This window comes from Phalacrocorax aristotelis, chromosome 7, assembly GCF_949628215.1.
Source record: "Phalacrocorax aristotelis chromosome 7, bGulAri2.1, whole genome shotgun sequence".
NCBI classification, from domain to species: domain Eukaryota; kingdom Metazoa; phylum Chordata; class Aves; order Suliformes; family Phalacrocoracidae; genus Phalacrocorax; species Phalacrocorax aristotelis.
Genome location: NC_134282.1, coordinates 34,503,190 through 34,531,126, shown reverse-complemented (window position 1 = coordinate 34,531,126; position 27,937 = coordinate 34,503,190). Strand labels below are relative to the sequence as shown.

General features: G+C 38.6%; 1 protein-coding gene across 1 annotated transcript; it reads right to left on the bottom strand.

Annotated features, from left to right (window-relative positions):
* Positions 1-156: 156 nt before the first annotated feature.
* Positions 157-24,755, bottom strand: TSPAN3 (tetraspanin 3). The gene is made up of 7 exons (XM_075099947.1): positions 24,552-24,755; positions 11,812-12,003; positions 10,678-10,752; positions 6,894-6,995; positions 6,397-6,549; positions 6,028-6,111; positions 157-1,098 (listed from the first exon to the last, which is right to left on the bottom strand). Exons 1-7 carry the CDS (start codon positions 24,612-24,614, stop codon positions 1,006-1,008), a joined length of 762 nt encoding a protein of 253 aa, XP_074956048.1. The 5' UTR covers positions 24,615-24,755; the 3' UTR covers positions 157-1,005.
* Between the last annotated feature and the right edge of the window lie 3,182 nt (positions 24,756-27,937).

Here is a 27,937-nt window from a genome sequence, read left to right as displayed (position 1 = left end):
AACAAATATGATACAATCAAGCTCCCACCAAACCTTAAATACAGATTTAAGTGAAGCCGCTTAAAACTGGTGCTTTTATACTAAAGCTTATGCTTCTAGCACAGCAGGATTCCGTTTGAACAAATACACTGGAATCAAAAAGAAAAACAAGACATGTTTATAGGGAGGATATACAGAGATTTATTTATTCAGGTTTACTATTTACAGTTGAGATCACTTTCACATACTGCTACTCTACATGGCTACATTGTTTCCAAACCAGTTTAAGACCTATAGTCTAACAGTTCACTCAACACATAAAACCGCTCTTTATAGAAAAACGAAATATTTCATTATAGAACAGTAGTGCATACATTATACTCCTGAAAAGCCAGCTTGTATTTTAAACCACTAAAGTTTGAAAGATTTGATCTCTGAAGGTCAAAGCTGCAGTCACATGATCCTAAAATTTTGGTTTGTCTTTTTTTTTTTCAGTTTTATATATAAAGTGTACTGGACTTCAGTGTTTTTAAAAAGTGACACTGGTGAGGGGCAAGATTAAAATTTTTTTTTCCCACCTCAAATTAAATAACAGCTGGCTTCCTTTGTACAGCTTTGGCCAAAAAGTTCCATGTAGTGAAGGTTTAAGAAATCTTCTCTCTATATGCAAGAATCAGCCAGTTAATGCTTAGAGGTAATCTACCAAAGTAGGCACACATCCTTTGACTTTCATATCAACCAAATTACACTTAACTTGCAAATGGTTCTGCAATTAGAAAGTTTACTAGTATACTAAAACATTTAGATACATGAATAGCTGGCTAAAACAGTGAAAGTCACAGGTAATTATATGGGGGTGTGTAAAGCTGCGTTGTTTTGCCCACCACCAGTGTACAGTACGGCTGTCCTCATCTGTGAAAGGTGTGCTTTGACTAAGCTTTGGGCAAGAAAGCTATCACAGTAGACCTGGCCCATTCACCTTCCACTTAAGTGAGATAAGATTGAACTGCATGTTCGCATTCTCTTCTAGGCATAGGTTCCACCAGTGATGAGAAGTTCGTAGGCAGGATCCCGACTCCTCCTACATAGTACTATACAGGCACACAACATGCCCAGAAGCTAAGGAGAAAAGAAAAAAGAAAACAAGCTGAGTACAAAGAAGGTACTTTAAGTGATTTAACCTCAACACAGAAATTGTCAGTATGCTTTGCAAGACTAATTGTCCATAAGGTAAATAGCAACAAACATACTATTCTTGAAAAATCTTTATTTCCTGCTGCAAAAAAGGAGAGCCACAAACTCCAGCCTTATTTTCTTGCAAGATTATCTCAGACATCTTTAACAGAAGTTTTTTTTTGGTCAGACACTTGTACTCTACCTCAATAATTCAGATGGAAGAAATTAGTAACTTATGAAAGGTACAGATTTTTCAATACTGTGTCCGGTATAAAAAAATCTATGAGAAATTCAAATGTGTTAGCCTCTAATTGCTATGAAGAGAAAGAGCAAGACTTTAGAGTTTTATGAACCTACTTCACCACTGAAAATGCTCGATCGCTTTTAACATGTTGTATTAGAAAGCCTAAGTCCAATGTGCATTATTCACTTCTAGACATTTTACTGTTAAAAATCACAGTACCATGACTGTGCCAGGAAGTTTGCCAGGAATTTAGGGTATGATCACCCCGTATATATTTACAAGACTTAAACCAGATGAATGTAATCATGGGTGTAGGACACACATTTTACAGAAGCTGCACATTTACTGAAGGTAGAATAAGACTGTACTTACTAAAATTAAAAAATCAGGTATAGTGTTGCCTTCTATGGTCTACAGTAATTGGCAATAGCTTCTAGTAAAGTAAGAGACTCTATTCATTTGGTCGTGTTATAGAAGTTTATTCGCAGACGCAAATATTTCAAGAGGCTCCTGTCATAGCTCTGGATTATAAAGCATCACCCAGAAGGTAAATAAGTTTCTAAAAAACCCAAACACACCCCAAAACCCCCTTGAACAGAAAACAAACAAGAATGAAATGGGTGAGCAGCCAGCCAAGTGTAAAGCTTCTTTACTGATACAGCAAAAACCCAGTAAAGACCACACTGGGACAAAAGGAGAATTACTCACTATTTTTTGTTTTAATAAAGTCTGATGCAAACATCACGTGTAACAAGGTTTAAAACTAAATGATGGTACACGCCACATAGTACTTAAGTCTGCTGAAAAACTGAAGAGAGAATGTTTTTAAAATCCTAAGTCTAAATAAACAGTGATTAAAAAGAGGCATCATGAAATTCTATTAGCTTTTAATTTCCTGGAAAGGAACAAGCTGTAAAGATCAATAATATTCTTTGTCTGGAGTGCATTATCTGCTTTCTGTCTATAACAGAAACCAGCTCAGGTTCAAAAGAACGTACGGAGTGTAACCTACAGTATGATACTTGAGCCTGTTGCTGTGAACAGCACCTTTCTTCACTTTCCATTAGTAATTGGATTGTTCCAGTTCACGAACTCGCAAATATATGTTATCATGGAATGGGAGAATGGTTTGGGCTGGAGAGGACCTTTAAAGGTCATCTAGTACAACCCTCCTAAAATGATCAGGGACATCTTCACCTAGATCAAGTTGCCCAGGTTGTTATATTCATGTCAGTAACAGCAAAAAAAGAGTATGTGAGAGAATGACTCTTCTTCATGGACGCAGCCCTTCTGGATGAGGAGGTAATATCCACAATTAAAGGATTTTTTTTTTAAGTTGAACTTGTGAAATGGAGAGTTCATGGTAGTTACCTATGGCTACAGAACTCTGAAGAAGGCTCACAGCCTACAGGTACAAAAAATTCTTTTTCCCCTGTTCAAAACAAGGATAAAACTAAGAGCGTGCTGCAGAGAAACACCTCCTTTCATCTTTTGCTATCATTCATTCCAGCCGTGTCAAATGAAGAAATAGTTCCATCACATTTAGTTATTCACACAAAGATAATCCTGTTCAATGACTCAAGACAGGCAATTTATATCGAGCTGTGTAAAATCTGAAACAATCATGCACTGTAATAAAACCTCATGTAATCAACTTCTGAGTTACCATTCAAACAATTTTTGTCCTTTAGAACACTGAGCATATTCCTAGAATTCACTGTAAACATGGAAGTAACTCTCATATTTCAGCTTTCTCTACAGAAATGATCTATTTTAAAAAATATGCTAGCACCTCTAAAACCTTTTCTAAGGCATTTGACTCTGATTCTCTTCAGCTGCTACTTAATATTGTGGAAAAAAAAATTTAGAAGTCTGTGTGGAGGAAGGATCTATGCATCCCCCTCTTCAACTTTCAGAAGATTTTAGACATTTCCCACAGTCAGGAGGTTTGTTCAGTTTGGGTTTTTGATTTTTTTTTTTTTAAATTTGCCTGCTAGCTGTTAACTATATCCACCCTTTCAAACCAATTTGGTTCTTTGTACAAAAAAAGCTCCCTGGCTGTATATAAATATGCCAAGCTCAATGTCTTGTAAATGATCACTAACTAAAAAAAGCTAGCTTTAAGAATGAACTCTGCAGCTAATCAAGCAGCATGTCTGCTGTACTGCAGTCCTTTGCTCCCTCCAGTTTGCCTCCTATTAATAGTTCTTTGCTGTCACCGTGGTTGAGACCAGGGGAATATTGCACACTGGAAGATTCCCATGGTAACTGAAACATGAATACACCCAAAGGTTACTTCTATGCAGAAAAGGATAAGTTTCCCAAAAATTCCAAGCCTTGCAAAAATTATCTTCTCAGTCTCTTCATTTTTAAAAAAGGACTGAAGGGTAAATTTATTGACTGTAAGCTATCAGAGGTACTGAACTTTGGACAGCCTTATTGCTTAACATATGAATTAACAATCAGTTCAGAGGGGACTCTGTGCAGCAAGTATAGGAAAAGTAGTAAAATTCACCAAAAGGTAAGAAAAACATAATTACTCGAAGTTACAGGACACTACCAAAATTACAGGCCATTTGCTGAAGTTTACATTCTTATCTCCATTTCAAGTAGCCCACAGACTATTTTGCAGAGAATCAGGCACATACTTAAATTCTGCATTACACATAATATGTCACAACCTAAGACATAAGTTTTAGGAGATAAATAATAGAACAGTTTGAATACTGTTTAGTATTAACTTAAGTGAAACTGATGTCCATTTAAAATGTGAATTTACAACCATTTGAACTGTGGAGCAAACATAAGAATACGACCTCCGGACTTGAATGTGATAACCACTCATTGAATATTACTAGACAGAAATTTGAGGGGTATTCACAATACCCTGTATTCTATATTTATCTTTATTCTATTAATTTTCTGAACAGGTATCACGTAGCTTGTTTTAACTTTAAGCAAAAAGATTTCAAAATACTACATGTAGCACTAGCAAAGAAATTTTTCTGATACTATTTTATTGACAAACTATTTAGACAATATGTACTTTCTGTCAATAGTTTGATTACTGACACGTGGAGACAAATCAAAGAGAACCCACTGCAGGAGGAATTCAACTAATATGCTTGCCTAGAACTGATGAGCCAGGAGTAACAGAAGGATGCAAGCAGCCACATTTCCATTGCAATCATGTGTCAGAAATTCTGGCCTGATCTGAGAGGATTTTAACTGTGCTACATTTTGGGGCAGACATGTTAATTAACCTGCAAACTCTAAAACTAGGAATAGTGCTTCTTCTTGTGATTCAGCTCACCCAGCGTCATAATGTACTTTTGCTACATAAAAAAATCTGCCACAGTAACCATGGCTGTAATAAATACATTAATTTACATTACACAAATACATTTCAGTGTTCAAGCACACTAAATATTACTTGAACGGTTAAAGTTTTAAGAATGGCAATTAAAAAATACCTTACTTCAGAAGACCACAGATCTCACCAACTTTAAAGCTCCATAGCTGAAGCAATCTGGTTCTGGACAGTTCAACAATATTACTGTATACAGTGTTACCTATGAGTATATCTGTGTAACACTGAAATAGAAGTTTAACCATATTTTCACAAGATTGTTTGCAAATGTTTACCTACCTTAAAACATACAATCCAGCTCAAAAAGCTACTTTTGAAGACAGAAGTGCCTAAATTGCCTGACTGAACAGGTACAGTGTTTTCTGAATTCAAATGCTATTAGGGGCACAAAAGTAACTTTGAAATTAATTTTGAAGTCTCTTGGGATTCAACATATGTTATGGCCTATGAGATATGTAGTACATCAGTACGGTCTGAAAATAATGTGATTAATGTACTAAGCCTTCCACATTGATGTGCATTCAAAATTCCAATTTTACAGTTATATTTAGAAGACAGTCCTCGTCTTTTAAAAAATATAAATAAATACTGAGATACACATTAGTCTATTTCCTCAGTTATATTTTTATGACCAGGGAAACAGGAACAATTAAGGCCCATGTGGGAAACGGCCTGTGCTCAATTTTAAGTAGTCAGGGTCTCCAGTTTAAAACTTCTTTTTTTACTTAAGTCCAGAAACCAAGAAATCTTCAAGACACAATGCAAAGCCTAGCTGAACAAGAGCACAGTATGCTGTCAAAAACCCTAGTGTATCTCCTGGTTGGTCTTGACATCACTGGTATGCCATGAAACACAGTTAAGCTGATGTACCTCTAAAATGGCTTGAAGTATGAGCTGTTTTCAAGTTGGAAATTAAATACTATGCAAATTCTTCAAGCATTAAATGCCATCAGGGCACATTCGTGACACTTAATACTTAGATAATTTGTTTTCAAGAAATAGTTTACCATTTACATTCTAGAAGATTACAGCTGAACAGTCAATGTTATGCAATCTTCAAATCTAATAGAATATACACCACATAGTCACAGAGTTTTTAGACCATGCATGGTTGAGAAGTTCTGTGTTGAAGTGTTTAGACCCTTTTGACTGATGTTCATCTATCCTCAAAACCAAGCAGGGACTAAAGCTGTCATCGTCCTGTGCATACCTGCAATAACCTGGATAGCAGTTTAGAATTTCATTTGAGAAAGTTTACCTGAATAGCAGCAAATGCTAGTGCTGCCCAGATGACATACATCATGATCTCTTGAAGCTTCTTTACAACCAGAGCCTCACACCCCTGAAAAAAGTAGACTACTTATATATGCATTTAACAATCACATTTAGACACACAGCAAAAAACCCAAAGGCATCAAACAGGGCAGAAAGGTAATCCAAGCACTAACAAAAGCCACTACTTGTGATATCACAGATGAAAACAGAAGAGATGGGTTTTTTTCCTCTCTAGGAGCCATGCTCATGTCCTCTTAAAGCAAACACACCCAAGACTTCACACTCCCACTAAAAATTAAATGATTTTCAGCAAAAGCATGTGGCTACAGAAGTTATACTTCGGCTGTCTTACCTCAGAATAAAGGTCCATTGGGCGGGTCAAACTGCCAGTACAATTGCTGAGGGCTGCTTTGCAACAGCTAAGAGGTGCACTGTTATTTTTAGTTTGTTTGAACCAGACAGTATTCTCCCAGTCTGAGTAGTTATGGATCCCACAGCAGTGCAACTGAAAAATCACACAGGTAAAGAGCCAATATGTTTATCAGTCAAGAAGTGGAATGAGACAGCAATTCCAATTGCAATACTAAGAACACAAGAACAGTACATAAGTGCTAAATATTTGAATCCAAACACTGATTCCTAGATAGCCAATTACACAAAAATATATCTCCCCATCAGTGTCATAATTCTACTAATTTTAACCAAGTTAAGCTATGTGCTGACCAACCAGCTGTTTCCTAGATTTGTCAGAATGGAGGAAGATATGCTACTCAAGTAGCAGAGCAACACAGCACCTGTGTTTTAAGGACAGAAAGGACTAAAGAGTTCCCATGTGTCTCGCCATCTCACCTGCCTCTGTACATAGTCAATAGCACGACTGGCTGCATCAGGATTTGTCCCGTTGTATCCATTATATACTTTCCGAATGCTGTGATCAACTTCATCCTCCACCTATGAAGTATCAAGGAAGCATCTGCATTAGCACACCAAAAGTAGTAGTGCAGGTCTAGGTAAAATTACTCCATTATTCTTACAGCAATTCAGAAAACCAAGGTAACTCCCTTTCATCTGAAATCAGTATACTTTGGTGGTACAGCTTCTTAAAATTCTAACTTGACCTTTGCAAAGATGTTGCTAACTTGCACTTAATGTACAAGAAAAAAACCAAGCAGCTATTCTTCTATAAGATTTTAGATAAAGTAGCTTTGCAATGTATCTCAAAGGAAATTGCTTTTATTACGACACTGTGGCAGACACTGCATGAAGTTAAGGGATCTCCGTGCATTCACTTTTTCGCTTCCTATTTCTCCTTCAAAGTTCCAAACCAAAACCAGTATAACCATCTGGGCTAACTCGTTAGTGATACCACCTTCTCTTCCCATTCTGACTGAAGCACAGGTAAATTCTCAATGAGGTCTTTTGGCTGACTACTCTACCCTACAGTGACCAAGCTCTCTGTTCAGTCCCAATCCCCCCACACTTCCTGAGAAGTGCTGACGACAACAATTACTGCAATAGCTCCTAAAGCTGCTGCAGATGACTCAAGCTGCTAAAGATGCTGTCAAGTAGAAATGGAAGCCACGCAAGAATCATCACTTGTCCTCCAAAGAAGTGTCTTGAAATGCCCATTTTGGAGAAATCTTACCTTTTAAGTAATATGTTTCACTGTAAACTGTTATTTAAATGCACAGAAAGTTTGGTGTAGTTAAACATTTGTACAATAGTAAGATTAGCTCTGATTTTTTTTTCTATCACACTCGACAGGAATTACGTGCAAAGAATGTAGACTCAGCTGAGCACACATATTCTTTAGACTGGCAAGACCTTTCTGCTGTAACTTGCAAACACATCATTCCCTTAAATGCTTTAATGGAAGAATTTTCTACAGCAATAGCACAAGGTTCACTTCTTCCACCCCCCCACCCACCCCCCGCCAAGAATGCTGATTATCTTTACAGGTAAATCTGTATCAAGATAGGTATGAATAGAAGCCCACACCGACAACTTTTTCAGACTAGCTTAAAATCAATTGTTTGATGATTTGACTAACATGATTTACCACTCTGATTTATATAACAAAACAGCTGTTCAGTATATCATATAGGTTTAAGTGATTTATATCAGTCCTTGCTTGTATGTTATTTGGCTTATGGTTCAATTAGGGCAACATTATACCTGAAAGCCATGCAAATCACATACAATTTAAACAGAAGTCACTAGCTCTAGCTAACTGGCAGGTTTTATGAAAACTTAAGAGAGTCAACTAACTACTCCACCCAGGAGGAAAAAAAACAGTAAGTCCTCAGCCAACCAACAGCCTTTCTTTCCAGTCTAATCCCTACTGCCATTTATAAAAAGCCTTACTTTTCTGATAAGGACCAATGCTAGCAGATTCTGCAGCAGGTCAGTCTAGCACAATATGACCTACACATCCTTCACGTTCTGAAGGAGTAGGAGTCTGAATTGGATCCACACATGCAGGTTTACTGAGGCACGTTGGAAAATTAAGTAATTTTAAGACCAGTCCTTGTATCTTAACTTAAAAGGGCACAATACCACTTGTCTCAGACATTACACTTACTCTCACTTGGTACCAACAGTTTTGATGAACAACTGTCATGATTTTTATCTTTCTTTTTGTTTATGAAGTTCCAAATGGAACTTTGTACAGTTAACACTAAAGTAATTATCATGACTCAGGCACTTTTCTTAAAAAAAAAGAAAAACAAACCCCACAAAATGCCAGACCACCATCCACCCTCCCTCGCCCCCCCAACCCCAATCTATACATGCCACATCAGAAACAACAAAACAAAATTCACAAAGCACAGAGCTGCCTTATTTATCCTGGCAAAAATGATCAGAAATCTAAGTAGATTTCACCTCCTAGTTCACTGGTAATAAGTTTAAGTTATTGCTGACACTCCTGTTGCACTTGAAAACAATAGTTTAAGATACTAAGTACTGTAGGGTGGTAGAAAACCACTAATTTTACTAACAAAACCTGTCCATCCTTTCAAAAGATTTAAGATTTAGTTTTCAAATACTGCCTCCCACAAATGGCTTAGCATAAGACCATGCTGCCACCAGAAAGAGACTACCTTCCCTCCTCTCCTGAGCTCTGACCCTGCATTATCTACAGCTGTGAAACTGTACAGTAGCACAACAAAAATGAAAGGCAACAGGAACACGCAGTTGGGACATAAATTCTCAAGCATGTCAAGTGTGTAATTTCAGACTGACTAGGGAAGAAAGATCTATGCATCTGCTTGTATCTGCTCTGAATGCGGCTAACTGGAAAAGAGCAAGCCACTGTAAGTCTGGAACACAGAAGAGAATAAGATGACCACAGCTTAGTCCAGATCAGATCCACAGTGATTCCTGAATAACTATACTGTAATACACTATGCCACTGCACGTACTAGAGCAGTAGCAACCATTCGAGTTAACACGTAAGACCTCAACATGTTTCCCACTCTCCAGGTGTTGTACTGCTTTCCTCAGTTGCTTCCAAGGACTACCACTACAACCTTCAGAGCCCCAAATAATCTTCTCAGTGCATTGCCAAGACACCAGAAATCAAATGTAGACCATGAGAAAAATATATCCTGAATTTAAGCATCACCTATAGAGCATTTCTGTTGAAGTGGCCTATTCTAATTCTTATTAAGCCAGATTTATAATACATAGTTCATGGTCCTCTTGTTAGCTGCTTACTCAAGGCAATCCTCCTTTGTAAGCCACGCAAAACCTCTAGATTTCTACTGCATGGTTGCCTCACCATTTCTTCCAGGATAGCAGGAGAAAGCAAGAACAGAAGACTGACCTAGTAAGACCTGTGTTTTTATAAGGTAAATAGTGTTATAGTTCAGCTGGCTATTAAGATACCACTAGAGTGTCCTATAATGTGATCATACTACACATCACAGCTAAAGGTGCCTTTCCTGCTAGTTTTTTGGCAAAATTTAGATGCACACATAACAATAGCCAGTGAAACTGTGCAAGTCAGAATTTCTTCAAGGTACATTGTGGTATCTCTTATACTATGTGGTATATTCCTGGCACATATTATGCTGTTAGCAACACAATTACTTTTTTCTGGTCCTGTTTCTTAACATCCATTAAACAGTGGGAGAAGTCAACTTCTTTAGCCATAACCCTTGTCAACAACCTGTATAAAGCTGGACAGTACACATTAACACATCAATTTCATTTTATTATTATGCAGCATTAGTTTGTATACCAAAACAGACAACAACATTTAAGTTATTCTGTATCAAAACAATATGCCCTATGTTCAAATACTGTGTAACCTAAATCATTCACAAAGTCGAAGCATAAATAAATTAGAAGACCATATGGAAAATGCAAGGATACCATTTACCACAACTCTCAACTCTTAATGATATGTTCCAGATAGTTTTTTGCCTACAAGAAATCCTTCGGAGTAAAGCAGAAAAATACTGATGTTCTAAGATCTGATATCTCAAATTAACCCACTTAGAGGTTCAATTTTATTCCTGTAACAAATACCCATTAACAGTTCTACAGAATCAAATCCAGTAAATACTATACATCTGTATTTTGGTCACAGTTCACAACAAACCATTTACTGAAATTGAGAAGTTCTTACCTTTGCTCTGTAAATGTATCCAAGAACCACTACCACAACTTCAGTGATAAAAACCAGGAGCAGGATGATCACAAACTGTAAGACACAATGAAGAGTGTGGAAATAGTTTTACCCATTTACTTTCTGAAAATCTCCATATAGATTTTCCTGTTTAAAGTAATTTTTCAGGTAAGGTTTTGATTTAACAGATAACTTAAAGCAGGGAGTTAAGTTCAAGAGCCCAGAATTAACTCCATTCAAGAAACCTCAGTGTTGATAGCTTCAGCAAGTAGTAAGAAGCTGCTCAGCCAGATAAGTGCTGATCATCAGGTCTGAAAACACCATACTAGGAGTGCTTTAATCAAGTGTTTCTTTCAATCTTCTGTTAGATAAATAAGAATGTCACATCAAAGAAGCTACCCAGGCTGTTACTAAGAGTGGTAGATGGACTAAGGGAATGCTTCTTCTGGTTAAGCCCTGCAACAACTGACAGAGACAGCAAGCTATGCAATTGTCTTGGTATATTTAAGAGCACCTTTAAAATGAAGTGTTAAAGACATCTAACACAGCATCCAACAAAAAAAAAAAAAAAAAACGGAAAGAAAAACCTGTGGTGACTGTCTAAATACTGGCCGTTCTTCTCTCCTACCCAATTCTCAAGCTGAAATTACAGTTAAAATGCTTGGAAACACATGACATAAAATACTGCAAACAAAGTGTCCAAATCAAGCCATAAAGAAAAATACTTGGGCATCATAACAGACCTCAGTTAACCTTGATGCAAGATACCCAAAACAAACAGGCTCCTGGATCACCTTTCTCTCTCTCCCCCGCCCCAAATTTCAGCTTTTCAACCAGAACAGATAAGTGAGATTTTAAAATCTGTTATGCCTTAATCACATGGTTTTAAATTTTTTTACTGAGATGACCACAGTTCTGAAAAAGGTAAAACTGAGGAGCCTTATGCTGCCAGAACTGGCTAATTTAACATCATTTTTCAGAACAGAAATAAGATGATCATAAAATATAAGGGGAAAACATTTAAGGCCATAAAGTAGGATTAGAACAAACTTTAAAATATTTGAGGAGTCTACGAAAAGGGAAGGCAGCCAAATAAACAGGCAAACACCATCATATAAAAACTCTGCAACTTACCGTAGCAAGTCCACAGCGACTTTCTCGAATTGTGGCACAGCACCCAATAAGTCCAATAATAAAAAGAAGTGTTCCCACAGCTATGATAATAACTGCTGGAATTAGTGTGTAGACATCTTCAAAGAAGTGATCGTAGTCATCGTATGTGATGAACACATAGGCTCCCACATAGCACAGTATGCCTGCTGCTGCCTACAATAGACACAATAGGGTAAGTTTCTCTGAACACCAAACCCACCTTTCAAGCAAGGCTACTTTGCAACAATTATTCCATTGAACATCATAAAGTAGTCTTCCTCAGAAATTAGGGTTTCATTCAGTATAGACATCTTTGCTAGGTTATAGCATACGTTTCTTAAGAACATCTCAAATGGAGGCTAGCCCGTAGTTTTCAAACTACATTTGATCTAGGCAGATGTAGTTTTGACTACACTATGGAAGACTTCTAAGGCACATAGTCAAGGAATGCGGGGAATATGCTATGAACAGCAAAATCTTGCTCCCTGTTCTCAAATACTTCCTTCCCATACTGTGAACTACATTTTCTACATAGGCTAACATTCACAAACTGTCTCATACTTTTGAGAACAGGATTCCAGCCCATCCAAGCAGCAAGTTGTTAGCTATTCAACAGCATTTTCAGAACGTGTATTGAGTTTCATCTGTCATTATTAACCTACCACTTATTCTTCCACTTTGTCAATTACTACCTATGATTTAATGTTAGAACTGAATACACACACACACACACTGCTTACTTTAACCTCTGCTAGGGAAAAATGAACTGCTAGAAAGAGTAGCCTTTCTGAAGCATTCACAGCACTGGAAAATATGATTCTAAACCTACAAAGCAGGTAGGAACAAATATAAGCCACCAATTATTAAGAGACAGAACCAAATACCTAGAGACATATACTACAAAACTTTCCAGTTTTTAAAAGAGATGATCTCTGAAAGATCATTGTACAAAATGGTCTTTATTAAACAAACAACTCACTTAAAGTTACTACAAACAAGATCTGTAGGAGGGTTCTGCCACTACATAGATTTAAAATATTAAGACAAAGCACTTACGTCAATCTGATCTGACCTAACTGCCTTTACCATTACAGGGATTCCAACACACCAATACCTTCATTAACTTTAAGCGGAGCAGACCTAGTGAAGGAAGGACTACTGCTTGAGGAGCCAGCTAACATACATTTATTTCAAAATAAAAGGGCCTTATTAATTTTTGCTTTACAAACATCCTCCATAACCATCTTTGCACTTGCTGCAGAATGAAACAGTCCTGCTAGACATAAAAATGAGGCCGCACCTCGAGTACTGTGTTCAGTTTTGGGCCCCTCACTACAAGAAGGAGATCGAGGTGCTAGAGCGCGTCCAAAGAAGGGCAAAGTTGGTGAAGGGTCTAGAGAACAAGTCTTATGAGGAGCAGCTGAGGGAGCTAGGGTTGTTTAGTCTGGAGAAGAGGAGGCTGAGGGGAGACCTTATTGCTTCCTACAACTACCTGAAAGGAGGTTGTAGCAAGGCAGGGGTCGGTCTCTTCTCCCTAGTAACATGTGATAGGACGAGAGGAAATGGCCTTCAAGCTGCACCAGGGGAAGCTTAGGTTGGACATTAGGAAAAACTTCTTCACCAAAAGGGTTGTCAGCCATTGGAACAGGCTGCCCAGGGAGGTGGTTGAGTCTCCATCCCTGGAAGTATTTAGAAGAAGGGTAGATGTGGTGCTTGAGGATATGGTTTAGTGGTGGACTTGGCAGTGATAGGTTAGTGGTTGGACTCGATCTTAAGGGTCTTTTCCAACCTTAACGATTCTATGGTTCAGAGTCAATTGATTTGCAATAATGAACAACATAATTTGAATATTTCATGACACTCTTCTGGTGTCCCAATACAAAGCTAAACTAATACACTCAGAAGATGGAACGACTAAGCTATGATCTGGTGAATTTAATTTTGCTGTAAAGGGTAGTGTTCCCATTACAATCCAATCCACACCCTGGACACCAGAGCTCACTCAACTGGAATATTACACACTTCAGTTCTGATCTGAGGAAACACACTGCAGGCTGCCTCCAGCCCTTCTTTCCCACTCAGTTGCCTTGTAACCACCCCTTATCCCTGCACTGGAAAGAGACAGGCAGACACATATATATAGGTATAGTACTACAAGACTGGGTCATGCTACTATAGAATCAAAGAGTCACTTAATTCAGGCCAGGAGGGACCTCAAAAGATCATTAAGTCCCATTTCCTGCTCAAAGCAGGGTCAGCAATGAATGCAGATGAGGTTGCTCAAGGCTTTGTCCGAAGTCTTGAAAATCTAAGGAGATTCCACAGCTTTCCTGGACAACCTGTTCACCATGGCACAGAACAAGACAAGCCATAAGATGACTGGTACCCAGTATTTCAGCACTATTCACTACTACGTAACCAGAAGCACTGCAATATTACTGCAACTATTTCCTATAAAACAGTAATGCATAAACACTACTAGAATAATACTTTACATATGGAATATCCCCTGCAGCACTTTGTTACAGAAACACTATGCCAAAGAAAAACTTATTAAGAGACAGCTCGAAAGTTATCATCAGTTCCACATGGATTTGAGCAACGTATTTCACCTCTGTGCCTTTCTGCAGCGAAGGTGTGTACTCTGCAGGAATCTTAAAAGCATCCAGGAGGTTCTCATTCATCCAATAAAGTGTTATGTAGGCACAACAGTAGCAAAACTGAAAATTCAGTAACAGCCAGAGACCAACAGCAACATATCTTCTCCAGACAAGAAAATCTGGAAGAAGCTATTACAAAATCACCCCTTCGCACAGAAGATGTTGAAATGCTAATCCAACTATACAAATCCTGCCATGTTATACCTAACATGGCAAAATGCAGACATACAATTTCTGTACACAAAGCAAAGATTCAAAGTAGTGTCACTGAACAATGGAATTACATTAACTGTTGCCTAGCAATGAAGCCTGTGAATAACAGAACAGTGATGTAATCTCCCATTTCTAAGAACTAAAATGTTTGTTAGAAATATGGTATATTGCAAGGTGGCAGATGAAAAACACAGCTGTGGCTGACATTGGGCACAGAAAATACACCACAAATCTGAAATCGGAACCATTTGTGAACCCCTTTGTCCTTCTCTGCTGTGTGAAATTCAAGTGGCTTCTTCCTTTTCTAAGGAATATCTAGTTCATAAACTGCATGAGCACATATATTAAAAGAATATTTGAAACAAAAAAAGTAACTTTTGAAAAAACTGTCTACAGGTGTTAGCATTTTAAAGAAACTTTACTCTTCAAGTATTATGCCAGAGGAGTCTGACAAGTATAGAGACTAAATATTGTCTCAAAAACCAAGAAAAGCCACTCTACTTGTTAAAAAATTAATATTTTTTAACGACTACTGGAGAGGCAGATTTTTCTTTAAACTTCCCAGCTTAAAGCAGCCTGGTCTGAAGACTTTACTATATCATTTCCACACACAATTCAATAATGACTAATCAGCTGTGACAGCCTTTGGCCTTAGGTTTTGCTTCTAACAAAGGTTGTAGAACTGGTGTTTCTGTGGAAGAAGCTACAGAATTTTGGGAACAGCAGTGTGCATTCATATGTCTACAAACCTTGCACTAGAATAATGAGGAGGTTGAAGACATCACCCCTATCTGAGGAAGCGATCATACCTTCAGAAATTACTGCCATCTCTCCCTCAGGATCACTTCAACAAGTAATCTTTTGGGGGTGGGGAGGAAGTCCTGAAAGCAAAGGTGCCTATGAAGATTAAAGCTCTTGTCCTGTGTATCACAGTTAACACTATTTTTTAATAGGCAAAATACCTAGTCTCTGCCTAAACAATGAAAACAGCAACACTATCTGGTAGCTTTACAGAAAAACAAATTTCAAATGCCTTCCCTTGTCCTTTCACATCACAACCATGTGATGTTTAGTGTACACTTCAGCCTGCTCTAAACCAGGAAGGCGGTGGTGGTGGTGTCTCTAAATCAGCATTTTAGCTGGGATTAGGAAAGTGCTTTTGAAGCAATCCTTTTTGCTCATCTTCTGATGATTTTCTACTTACTACCTTCTGGTTTGCATTACTGAATAGTCTTAGGAATGTATAACAGGATTCATTTTGGATGAAACTAAACCACAAGGCAAGTGCATTTACTGTGCTAACTGCTAATAGGTAGGTGTTCAGTCAATGGGATGAGACTCGCCTAAGGTCTGTCTGTCCTTCCTTCCTCTCCACAACTCAGTAGTTTCTACACATGGTCCTCAGCACAACTGGGTTTTGTTCCACCTCCACAGTACCATGTTACATGTTAATGTAAATAAAGCATAAATCCTGTGACAACAAATAAAAACAAAGAGCTAGTTTTACCTATATAAAGTATGCAATCTACACTGATCAGTGCTGCACCAGTTAAATGCACGTTCATTACCTGTTGCAGCCCAAGAATAAAGTTGAACATGTACTTTTTAAAAGAAAAAACCCAGAACAAAACCACAACAGTACTACGTGCTTACATCATTTGCTTCTCAAAAAGGGAATAATCTAGAGAAACTGAAGCCTGTATCACAAGTAGAGACACAAGTATAATTAAAAACAAACAAAACTATAAAATAATCAAAATCTCAATGCTTACTATCCAACAAACAGTGAACCTGCAGAAGCCCAAACTTGCTCAAGTCAAAGACATTTGACTAAAAAGCTAACACATTCACAATCATGCATTTCCTATCATTAAGTGGAAACCAAATATATGAACTGTGCACAGTTCAAATACGTCTTTGATAAACACAGCTTAATGGAAGATTTCTCGAACTTAATCTGCTCAAGGCTCTGAATAGAGATTGCAGCAGCTCCTGAACATGTGCCAGGTCACACATGCACGCTCTAGGGAGATGACGGGTCATTCAGCATTCATACATCCTTTTAAAGTTGTTTGCATCTAACCTGTAGTCTGAACCTGAAGTGGCATACTCTTCGTTAAGGATTAACCAAACTTTAAAAAGTCTGCCAAGACAAGTATAGTCAGTGAAGACAGTTTGTTGCAAAAGGCTCAAACAATTAGACATCCTTTTCATCAGAGGAAAAATTTAAAATTACAGTTCAGAAAAAGCCTGATATTGTTGCTTTGGCATGGGCCTCTAAAGAATTATTAAAAGCCAAACAAGTATCCAAAGAACTGGAGGGAAAACTGCAAGATCTAATGACACAATGATACCCGCAATGATAAACATCACTCAAAGCATTACAGGAAAGCATATTTAAAATTCAGGGTTCTTAGGGTGACTTAACTTCCCCCCAATCTTTGGGCTGGTGTAATATGGCCTCTTAAGCCCATACCTGTTTCACAAAGCCAGCTTTCACCTTTACATGCACTGAGGTATACAAGGCTATATGCTGTCTAGCTGCACCTTGGAACAGTTTCAGGTTTGGCTGGTTTTTCTTTTTTGGTTTGTTGTCATTTTCTAAGTAGGCTGCAAACATACATCAAGAACTGTTCTCACCTTTTCAGTAATGCTCACACACTGCAGCAGCATGAAGCCTAAAATTTTGGCTATGACGACTGGTACGACATTTAAACTACCTGTTCTATTGATAATTCATCAACTTTGGACACTGCAACTCCATTTACAAATTAATGCTTGCTTATACTACCCTACTAATTTTGTTCCCAAACAGATCTGATAAAAATGTGCCCAAAGACTTTATATCTTTACAAAGCATTGTCCTTCATATTACTTTTGCTGTTTACCTTGCTATTGATTTCTTTACCTTGGGACCACAATAGAACCCACAAAAAAAAGTTTTTAAAAAGATTTTTGGTACTCTTTCAATTAACTAGGCCAAATATTAGTATTTGTTCCTTTAGAACCTGCATTTTATTCACTGTTTTAAGAAAAATACATACTCTCTGGACAAGAAAATGAAGGTAGCAGCAAAATATTTTATGTTAGTAGAAAACACACCTGATTTCCAATTAGGTAAGAGGACTATTTTGCCTTTTTGTTAAGGACACCTACTTATAAATTCCTGCTACTACCAACTTTACCATTGCTGATTGGTAAATTCTGGTAGTAATACAGATACCACTCTAGACCCAATTATTGGTAATTCCACTACCAAAACATCTTTCAAGACTGGGATTGTAAAATACACCTATGATTTATTCAGATAGACCATATACATCATCTTTTATAAAAAGCAAAAAAAAGTAAGAAAAAATATCTTCCACACTAACAGTCCAACTTTTCTGCCCAGATCCTGTTCCAAGATCATTTTCCCAACATGTGTATTGCTTTCCTTACATTAAACTTTAGTATATATTTGTTCTCACTGCCTTTCTAGTCTGATGCAAACATGCTTTAAAAAAAAACCCACCAGAAAACCAAACACCCATACACTCTGGGAGAGTTTGTTGAGAGTCTATAGTTACATCAGTTTCATTCTTCTAACAGTTACTTTTCTCCATGCATACCAACACCTGAACATTTCCTACCCATAAGTAGGGACACTGGTATTACGGTTTGCCACCCAGTTTCTGGTCTTCTTAGAACAGTATCTTAGAAAGTGAGGTGTTTTTTTCCTCCCGACACTACTTCTCCATCATTTGATTTCTACTGTATCTCTCTTTTTCAATTCTTTTCAACACTTGAGTATTCATAACTTGATGGCTGTCAGAGTCTTCCTCATCTGCTCCTTTAAGTTTCTTTCAGCCTTCTCTCCTTCAAAATCTAGTTCCTCAGTTTTACCTTCAAAAGCCCTACAGGATATCTCTGCTGTTTATTTCCCTCTTAAATTCTTTTCAGCACTTTGCTACCACATATCTCCCCCTCCACTCCCTCCAAAAAAAATACACACCCATACTTGGTATTATTTTCTCTGCTTGCTTAAAGTGTTGCCCACCCACCTTAAAACCCAATGGTTTCCTGACACTCCTCTTCTTTGTTCTCATCAATACTAATAATTTAACTGGAACACTGAGCTGTAACTGTCTTAGAAAATCCTCTGGGAGAAGAAAACTAGCAATTCCATTCAACTTTGTAACAGTTAGAAATATTTTAAAGGCTTATAAAACAAAGCCATTGTAAAATTCAAGTAGGCCAGACTGCTTTGTCTGTACTAGCCGAATTAAATTCTGTAACACTATGCATAAAACCCTCAAATTAAAATGCTTTTGCAGGTAAAGCAAAAGGCTGAGCTAGGCTGTTTTTGCAATTGGCATTACATATTTTAAATATCATTAATTGCAAGAGACAGTGCACCAGCAGACTGAGGTGTTGTTGTGGTTTTGTTTGGTTTTTTTTTTTTAACTGGAAGAGATGTTAATGATATAGCCATTCTTTTACACCTCGTGCTCCACTGTTTCCAGATCCTTTGCCCAGCATAAGAACAACGATGACTACTCTGTGCTACAAAGTTTCACCAAATAAAGCAGTATTTCAAATTCCATGTACTACTCAAAGATATCACTTTTAGCTTTGCAAGTTATTTTTGATTCTGTCAGGTATTAGCTCTACTTTTAATCACAACACCAGATGCAAAAAAAATCCTGAAAAATCTCAGGCAAAGACTGGAAACTCATCTTGTAAAGAAACATAAATGATACTACCATGTTACTTAAAAGCAAACTGAAGCCCTGGCCCATGTTTGCTACCTGAAAATTCATGTCCAAATATTTTAAGGAAAAAGAACCCCAGCACAAAAACAGAGGGCATGAGACTTCGAGTTTTAAATCCTTATTTTTTAATAAAAATTTAATTTCTTTAATGCACAGGACTCCAAACCATTACACAATCCTATGAATACACTCACTTCACTACCATAGCAGCAGAAGCACAAAACGTTCAACTTGCACAACCAAAAGTGACTGTCCTTCAAGACAAAAAAGGACATCAGTCAAGTAATCCCTGACAGTCAGCCTTTGGGATCATCTGTCAGTTATAGTCTTTGATCACCAAAAAACTCTTAGGCAGTTCCTTCATCACCCCAGCTTTTAGAGTCCATACCAGAAACAATTCTCAAGCACCCAGGTAAAGCTGAAATATCACTTGGCTTATTGCTATGTATAAGAGCAAATGAGCTCTACCTTTCTACTGCTAAATTTCAATGAGTTTTAGTGTTGCTGCATTTTCTTTCTTTTCTACCAGAAACCCAAAACACACTACACACACATTAACGGCTACAGCTCCTTTTAAGAACAGCACAGATAATTCCTCTAAGATAATACTATGTAATTTCTAATACTATGGTTACATGCATAAGTTGTAAAGTGAGAACAGGATTATAGAAAGGATTCTTGCTGTACAGAATTGAAGCCTTGAGATTTCTCTAAACAACCACACCAAAGAACATTGTAAGACAGCTTAGTCAAATGAACTGTAAAATTAATTACTTCAAGTCAGTTAAGTAACTGCAAGAGCAACTTAGAAAGGTAGTTTGCAACTACTGAGTTGAAAGTATCACAGAAGCAGAGTTTATTCCTTTTCTCAAGGAGCAGGACATAGAGGTAAAGAAAAAACCTCAAAGCAAGCACAGGGTATTAGGTACTGGTTTAGCAGAGCAGGCTGTCAAGGCACATATATTTTTTGGGAATATAAAACAGACTCCCTTTTCTGAAGCAAGACTACAAGTGTCTCTGAATATTTTATCCATCTATCCTATATGCTAAACATAAGCCTGAAAACATTTCCCTAACATTTTTGTCTTCATCTCCTTTCTTCAAACTTCTTTCAACTGAATTATACAAGTCATCTGATGAAGCCTTTTAATTAAGAGTTCACAAAATAAACATATTTAATAGTATTCTTTAGATATTTGTTCCAGGTAAATTTATTTATTCTTCTTTCAAATCAATCCAGACTTGTACTTTAACAAAAGGGTGTTTCTGAAAAACATGCTCTTCTCAAAACTAAAAGATGATCACAAAGTATTTAATTAGTCATATTCAACATCTCACTATCAATATATCAAAAAGTATTTCTGATTATCAATGACTATTTCAATTTTTTTTTTAAGACTACAGTACAATGTTTTCTTGTCATACCAGTCATTCTAATCTTTTCCCACTAAAAAAAAAAAACCACCAAACCTCAAATCCTCAGACAGATGAATCAATGCTGGGATTTCTGCTCCTCCAAAAATATTTCTGAGAATACATGTACTACAAGTTTTGTTATTTTATTTCTAAGATGCATAGGAAGTAACTGTGGTGTGAAAGACAATACAATACCTTTCCTTAAAGGACTTAGCATCATCTAAATGAAAATGAAATCACTAGCTGACCAAACAGATCTTATACAAACTTAAAAGTAAACTGAAGGACTGCTTTTCCTTTGCCATTTATCATATCTACTCCAAAACTAACTTTTTAACAACAAAACACTAAGAAACATATTAATCTGATCTATATTCCTCTGATCTCTCTAAGAAGGGTTACTTTTAACAGATGCTCCTTATCAATGCATTTCTTTGTAAAGTATGTTTGAGCTTAAGCACTCTTTGCCAAATTATCCAAAATTCAAGTAAGTGTTCCACGCAAGATCTATATCACGCTACCCTTGACAGCTACTACTTACAATGCTGTTTTTCCTACAGTACTTTGTTTTTACAGCAGTGTGTCTACAGCACAGGTGCTTGATGCTTGACATCCCTGGAAATACAACTCAGCTAAACTGTCATGTACCACACCAAAAACTTGGAAAGGTGTGTAAAGCCCATCCAGCTTCTTGTATTATAAAGGTGATAAAGGAGAAGAAGATAGTTTCCACAGCCCATTTTCAAAAAAACCCAAAAAACCCCAAACCAAAACAAAAAAAACCAAAACAAGAAGAAACAAAATCCAAACCAAACAATCACACACACCCCGAACAAAAACCTAAGAATCCTGTATCCTGTAGTAATTATTAACATGTAGGAATATATAGTTAATATAAGAACGTTTTCACAAGACTATGCAGAACCAAGATAATTTTTTTTACAGTGTCAACTAGAAAATTCAGTAAGTAGCACACAACTCTCCAAACAGAGATGAAGTTGTAGGAATACTGGCAAATTGAGTGGAGTTTGGGTTATTAAAGTCAGCAGTCATAGATGATGAGTGAGTGGGTATGGCTATGACCTGTCAGCAAGCCTGATCTGCCTTTTTGAGAAGGCTTGAAATAATTTTTTTAAAAAGTTACATTCTAGACTACAGAGTTTAACAGAACATCTCTGCTTTTTCTTCAGTAGCAGAAGTAATAATTTTCTGAACATCTCGCATTCTTAAGATGGCTACCAAAGCACTCGGAACATTTACATCCTCTCACAAATGTGAGACCCCTGGTCAGGGTAAGATTTATGTATGTATGTAAGATTTATATATGATACATTAGATTTATAAAGGCAATAAAAGGAGGTTTCATAGTTACTTAACCAATTATAGACAGTTGCCACTGAGACTTGGCAATAGATAATCTGGATGATCTAATTATCAAAGTTGGAACTCCATATGAATGACAAGCAGATTTCTGTTACAGCACAGAAGCAATTACATTATCAACTAGGCGGGCACCAAACATTCACACACACAGTCTGCAAATGAAACATGCTAGATCAAGAGTTGGAATTCTTTCTCTTTTGCCATTTAAAAGTGAAGATGTACTATTTTTGATAAAACTTTGTAGATTTCCTATTTTTAGGCTATAGCTTGCTGAAGAAAGGAAAAACATTGATTCTTGTAATTCTCAGTTTTAGAAAGCCTGTCTCATTTTACATGTGGCTGATAAGCAATAAGGTTGCTCCACCACAAGCTACCCAGTTACCTTTCTGCCAAAAAGCTGTCAGCACAAGTTGACTTCTTAGGCTGGAGATGGCTTACAGGATACAAGATTGGTGACATTTCAATTTGAAATATAGTCTATTCTATCTGAATACCATCTGCCCATCTTAAATTATGTGAAGTTTGTCTCAAAGTCATTACAAATTTTCATTAAAAATGAAAAAATATTCAGCATGACACAAAATAACTTTGTACGCATCACTGTTTAAGCTGAATAATTGCAAATTTCAATATGCAATTAGATTACTAAATGCAGCAAACAAACAATGCCTTTCAAATATATAAAATAGGAAAACTAACACTAAGCTTTTGCAGCAGAGGAGAAACTCCATGCAGAATGTCTGTTCATTTATTCAAAACAGAGCCTAATTTATATCAGCAACTAAAGAAAAATCTGCTTCAAGATACCATCAAGAATGCAACTTACAACTACCAGGCAAAAACTTTAAGTATGATGTAGCAGCTATCAAATAGCTTTTCTAATGCCAATTGCAACTATGCATGTAGCAAAAAGCCACACCCAGCAGATTCCAAACAAATGGCTGTACTACAAGGTTGATGTAATTACCTCATACTTTAAAGAAAGGAGCCTGTTCATCTCAGTCAAAATTACAGATTCCTAATATGCACCACTTCGAGTCAAATATGCCTCACATCTACTGCTCATCTCTCTGAATAGCTGTATACACAAACGCTAGTGAGATATGCATTTTCCCTGACCATGATTCATTTTTAGGCACCCATGAGGCGCGTTCCTTTGTAAAAATTTAGACAAGAACATTTACCCATCGAACACTTGTTAGATTTCTTACAGGTTTCAATATTAAAAGATGTAGCTATATATAACTACATTTTTCTCCTCTAATATCTTGTTACCCACTATTACTTTTTCAAAGCTGAAATCTTTGAACAGCTGGGACAACAGATCTTCTGTTCCTGGAGCTGGGATTAGAGAATGAGAAATGCAGTAGCTAAATGCAGAAAGGGAATTCTTAAAAGTCTATAGAATATTCTTTACTTCATTTATTTAGAGTCACGTTCTTCTGCCAGTCCGATTATTACAGTGAATATAATGCCAAGCTACAGCCTATATGTCCATCCTGAAAAAGTCGCTTAGAGCACCCTACTGTTCCACCAACCCATGTTAAGCTTCTGTCTTACTGCCAGCACGACTGGAGCTGTGGCAGGCTTAAGCGATGAGTAAATACTACAATGCAACTGTGGTTCCTGGAAGAAGTGAAACATGAGACTTGCTTTTGGGCTATTTATACGTGTGTGTGTGTGTATATATATATAACCTAATTTTATGTTAAAGATACAAGGAAGAAACCGGTGCTCCATACTTACCGCTAAGTATTTGGAACGAATGTCCTTTAAGTAGGATACCAAAAACTAGATGGCCATAAAAAATTAAACTTGCCCTACAAAAATTAAACTTGCAGAGACCTGAAAAGCTCAAAAATACAACTCGAATTGCATTCAATTACACAAGCGTCTCTACTTCAAAAATCTCTAATGCTCTTTAAACCGTTATTGCCAGCCTACTGAGGCAACAGATTCAGCTTCATCCACCTCCGGACTTTGGGGGCGGGGGACTGAGACGGAAGGGACTGCGCCCACCACTAAAACACAGGTCCCCGCGAAGGTGTCCGAGACTCCTGTTAAACAGAAAACGTTTAAATACAAACTGAAGCGGCGAGGCGGCGGGCTACCAGCTGCCGCTGTACGTGAGCGAGGACAGGACAGCAGCGAGGATGCCCAGCCCGGCCCCGCGGCGCCCTCAGGGCCTGGCTCCCACGGCCTGCCCGGCCCCCCGACTGACCACACCGCACGGCTGAGGGAGAGGCAGCCCCGCGCCTGGAGACCCTGACCCTCCCCAGCCGCCCCCGGGGCTCACCCAGAAGATAAGGTTAAGGAAGACCAGGACGGTTTTGGAGGAGGTGATGCCGCACTGCCCCATCACGCCTGCCGCCGCCGCCGCCGCCGCCGCCCCTTAGCCTCCGGCCACTCCGCTCAGCTCCGCCACCGGCCTCGCCCCACGTGACTTAGCCGAGCCCAAGCGGCGGCGCGGGGAGCCTAAGATGGCGGCCGGTTGCGTCACGTGGCGGGAGGGGGCGGAGGAACCTAAGATGGCGAACCGCTCCCCCTTAAAGGAGCCGCGGCGCGGCGGCGCGTGGCCGTTTGTGAAGTCGCGCGCGCTTTGGAGGACTCCTTTTCCCTTTTCCCCCCTTTTCCCCCCTTTTCCCCCCTTTTCCCCCCTTTTCCCCCCTTTTCCCCCCTTTTCCCCCCTTTTCCCCCCTTTTCCCCCCTTTCCCCCCCTTGGCCCTCCTTTCCCCCCCTTGGCCCTCCTTTCCCCCCCTTGGCCCTCCTTTCCCCCCCTTTTCCTTTCCCGTTTCCTTCCCCGTTTGTCAGCCCCTATGGCAGTCTAGCCTTGGTCGGTCAGCACTCCTCCTGTCCTCGGAGAGCCCCCGTACCAATGACATCTCACAGTAGACATTTAGATCATGAGGGGAGAAAGAAACCCCACTCAATTGCTGTCTGAGGAGCGGTTTGAGGGCAGGACCCTGTGCCTTCAGGAGGCTGGAGGGTGGTGCCGGGCAGGAGTGCTGGGGGCAAGAGCTGAGGCGGGTCCACAAAAGAGCAGCTGCCTGCAAGACATTTCTTCTGAAATGACAGCAATGAGGATCTTGCTGGCCAGGTTGCCTTCCTAACCTGCTACCAGCAAAGGGTATAAATGTGCATGCTGTTGGACTGTGAGGAGATCGGTGAGTGTACTGAAGGATTTCAGAGGAGAAACTGAACCTGGCTCCCAGTGATTTTGTGCATCAGGCATGGCAGGTGGGGAGAGCAAATGTTTAATGAGGAGAACGCCATGCATTTTACAATCAGAACATTTGTCTAGCGGGATAAAGGAATTCTTACAGTGAAGCAGAAGAGCACGGCTTGCGTTGCACAACCCAAAAAACAGCGAGGAAAGTGCAAGTGTTGCTAGTTGTTAGAACATTTTTGACGCATCCAAAGAGGGTGGGATGTGCCAGTGAAGAACACAGGAAAAGTAACTTAAGAAACTATGAGATGACGTGCTTGGTTTCCACAAGCTGTGCTTTTGTGAGGCTGAACATGCACTCTGGGAGCGAGGGCAAGGTAACACCCATCCAGTATTTGCTGCCCTGTTCATTTGTAAGGTTCTCTTTAGCATGGCCAGGATCCAGCCCTTCATTGTGAAGGCCTTGTTTGCTATCTCACTAGTCAAACCAAACACCTCCTCCCCTGTTTCTTCTGCCCTCATGGTATCTTCCTTCTTGATCTTTCTTTTATTCTCTTTCTTCTCTCTAATCCTGCATTTTTCCCAGAACTACCTGTTGCTCCTGAGCTGCTTTCCCCTGCTTGGCGAGTTTGCTCAACAGCTTCACCTTGTTCATTTAATAGTTGATCTACTTCTCAGGTAGAAATTAAATCACTCATGTTATTGAGGGCCTCAGTGTTTTAGGGATCGGTCTTGTAAAGGCAGACAAGTTACAATCACTTATATCCCACTCTTCTGTTTCCATGGCAGCAAAGTTAGGTTTTTTCCTCCTACAATTTTGGGAAGTTATATCCAGAATCAGCTCTTGGATACCATGGAGATACTAAGTCTTTTTTCAGCTTTCTTTTCAAGTCCTTATATACTCAAACTTCATTGCACTTTTAATATGCTTTTGCCCCAAATGTATGGCATTTAGGGTGTGATCGTGTCTTGTAATTTCTGCTTTTTAATGTGCTGTCTGTTTGTGGTTTATATATTACAATTCTGTGACATATGGTACTTTAAAAAGCATATATAGATTATACTATCAAAAATGCCATTAAGAGTTGATAGGAAAAAAAGCCTTTCTAAGAGGAGTTTGATTAAAAATAGATTTTGATATTTAAAAACTCTTACAAAGATTTTAGTACAGCAATGCTGCTATGCAGTTTCAGTGTCGAACCTAGAAAACATAACAGCCTGCTCTGAGTTTCTGTATCGATTTTCTTACCTTTCACAACACACATTCTGTTACAGTTTAATAGGACCTGGTGTTCAGTAAACACTCTTCAGTTTCTTTTTTGCATCTAGCTTTGATAATTGAGAATGATGAAAAGGATGCAAGAAAGGGCTAGGACTTCATGACTGGAGAGGAGCCAAGTGGTATCACATGAGGGCCTGTGATGGGGTTGCTGCTTTATACATGCAGGGAACAAAAAGGACTCACAGGAAGAATGGCAAAGGGCTCTGGGGAGAGAGGAGAAGTGGAGAGACTGTGTGGGCTGGACTCATATTGCCTGAGATGGCAACATCAAGCACCAACAAAAAGATAAATGGCAAGTGTTCCCGTAAGCATGGCTCCTGAAGAAAAGTAAATGTAACAGTGCCTGGCATTCTTCTTTGCAGTGCTGTCTCACTGTTCTCATGCACAGAAAGCTAGTTGATAGTGGGTACCAGTATGGGGTCTTTATTAGCTTTTTTGTCAGGCTCTTTTACAGTGAAATACTCTTGGTTCTTTGGAGAACACATGCAAAACTTTTGGGTATCACCAGTCTCTGTAACTTCAAATCCACAGATGGTCTCTGGTATAAAATGTGGACCTGTGCTGGCATCTCATACCGAGCATGGCATGCCAGTCAAGTGACATTTAGGGGAAATATGGGACAAGTAATAACCTGCATCTAGAACTTGCCCATCCTCCCTACATGGGAATGTAGGCAAGAAATTCTAGCTCTCTACCTGCATGGGTAGAGGAGGAGGGATGGCTTGCTGAACTGAGGATAAGCAATGCAGTTTCCAGGAGTGTGGGGAGCAAGGCATGCTGGAAGCAGGTTGTAACAAGTAGTTTGAAAACTGGCTGCAATTTCAATAGCTGGCTTGATTGAATTGGACTGAACTGTCTCCAGCACTGCTTTCCTGCTTATAACTTCTCCACCTTCCTTGATATGGACAGGTGGCTTGACTGTTGAGATGTGCTTTTGTCTTTAATACAGTTTAAGCCTCTTTGAGATTCTTCAAAGAATGTTTATTTAGCATTTCACAACATTCAGCTTGTGACTATCATCATAGCAATATTTTCAGAAATGTGTACCAGAAATATATACAGGGATATCCTACACTTCCACTTCTTTTGAGAGAGTGAGAAGATCAAGGACTAAGGACGGGTGCAGGGCAAGAGTGGCCCAAAGTTCTCAAATGCAGAATGCAAGTGTGCTAGTAAGATATTCACTGCATTATTTGTGAACTCACAAAAAAAAAAAGCTCAATCTCTAGCATTT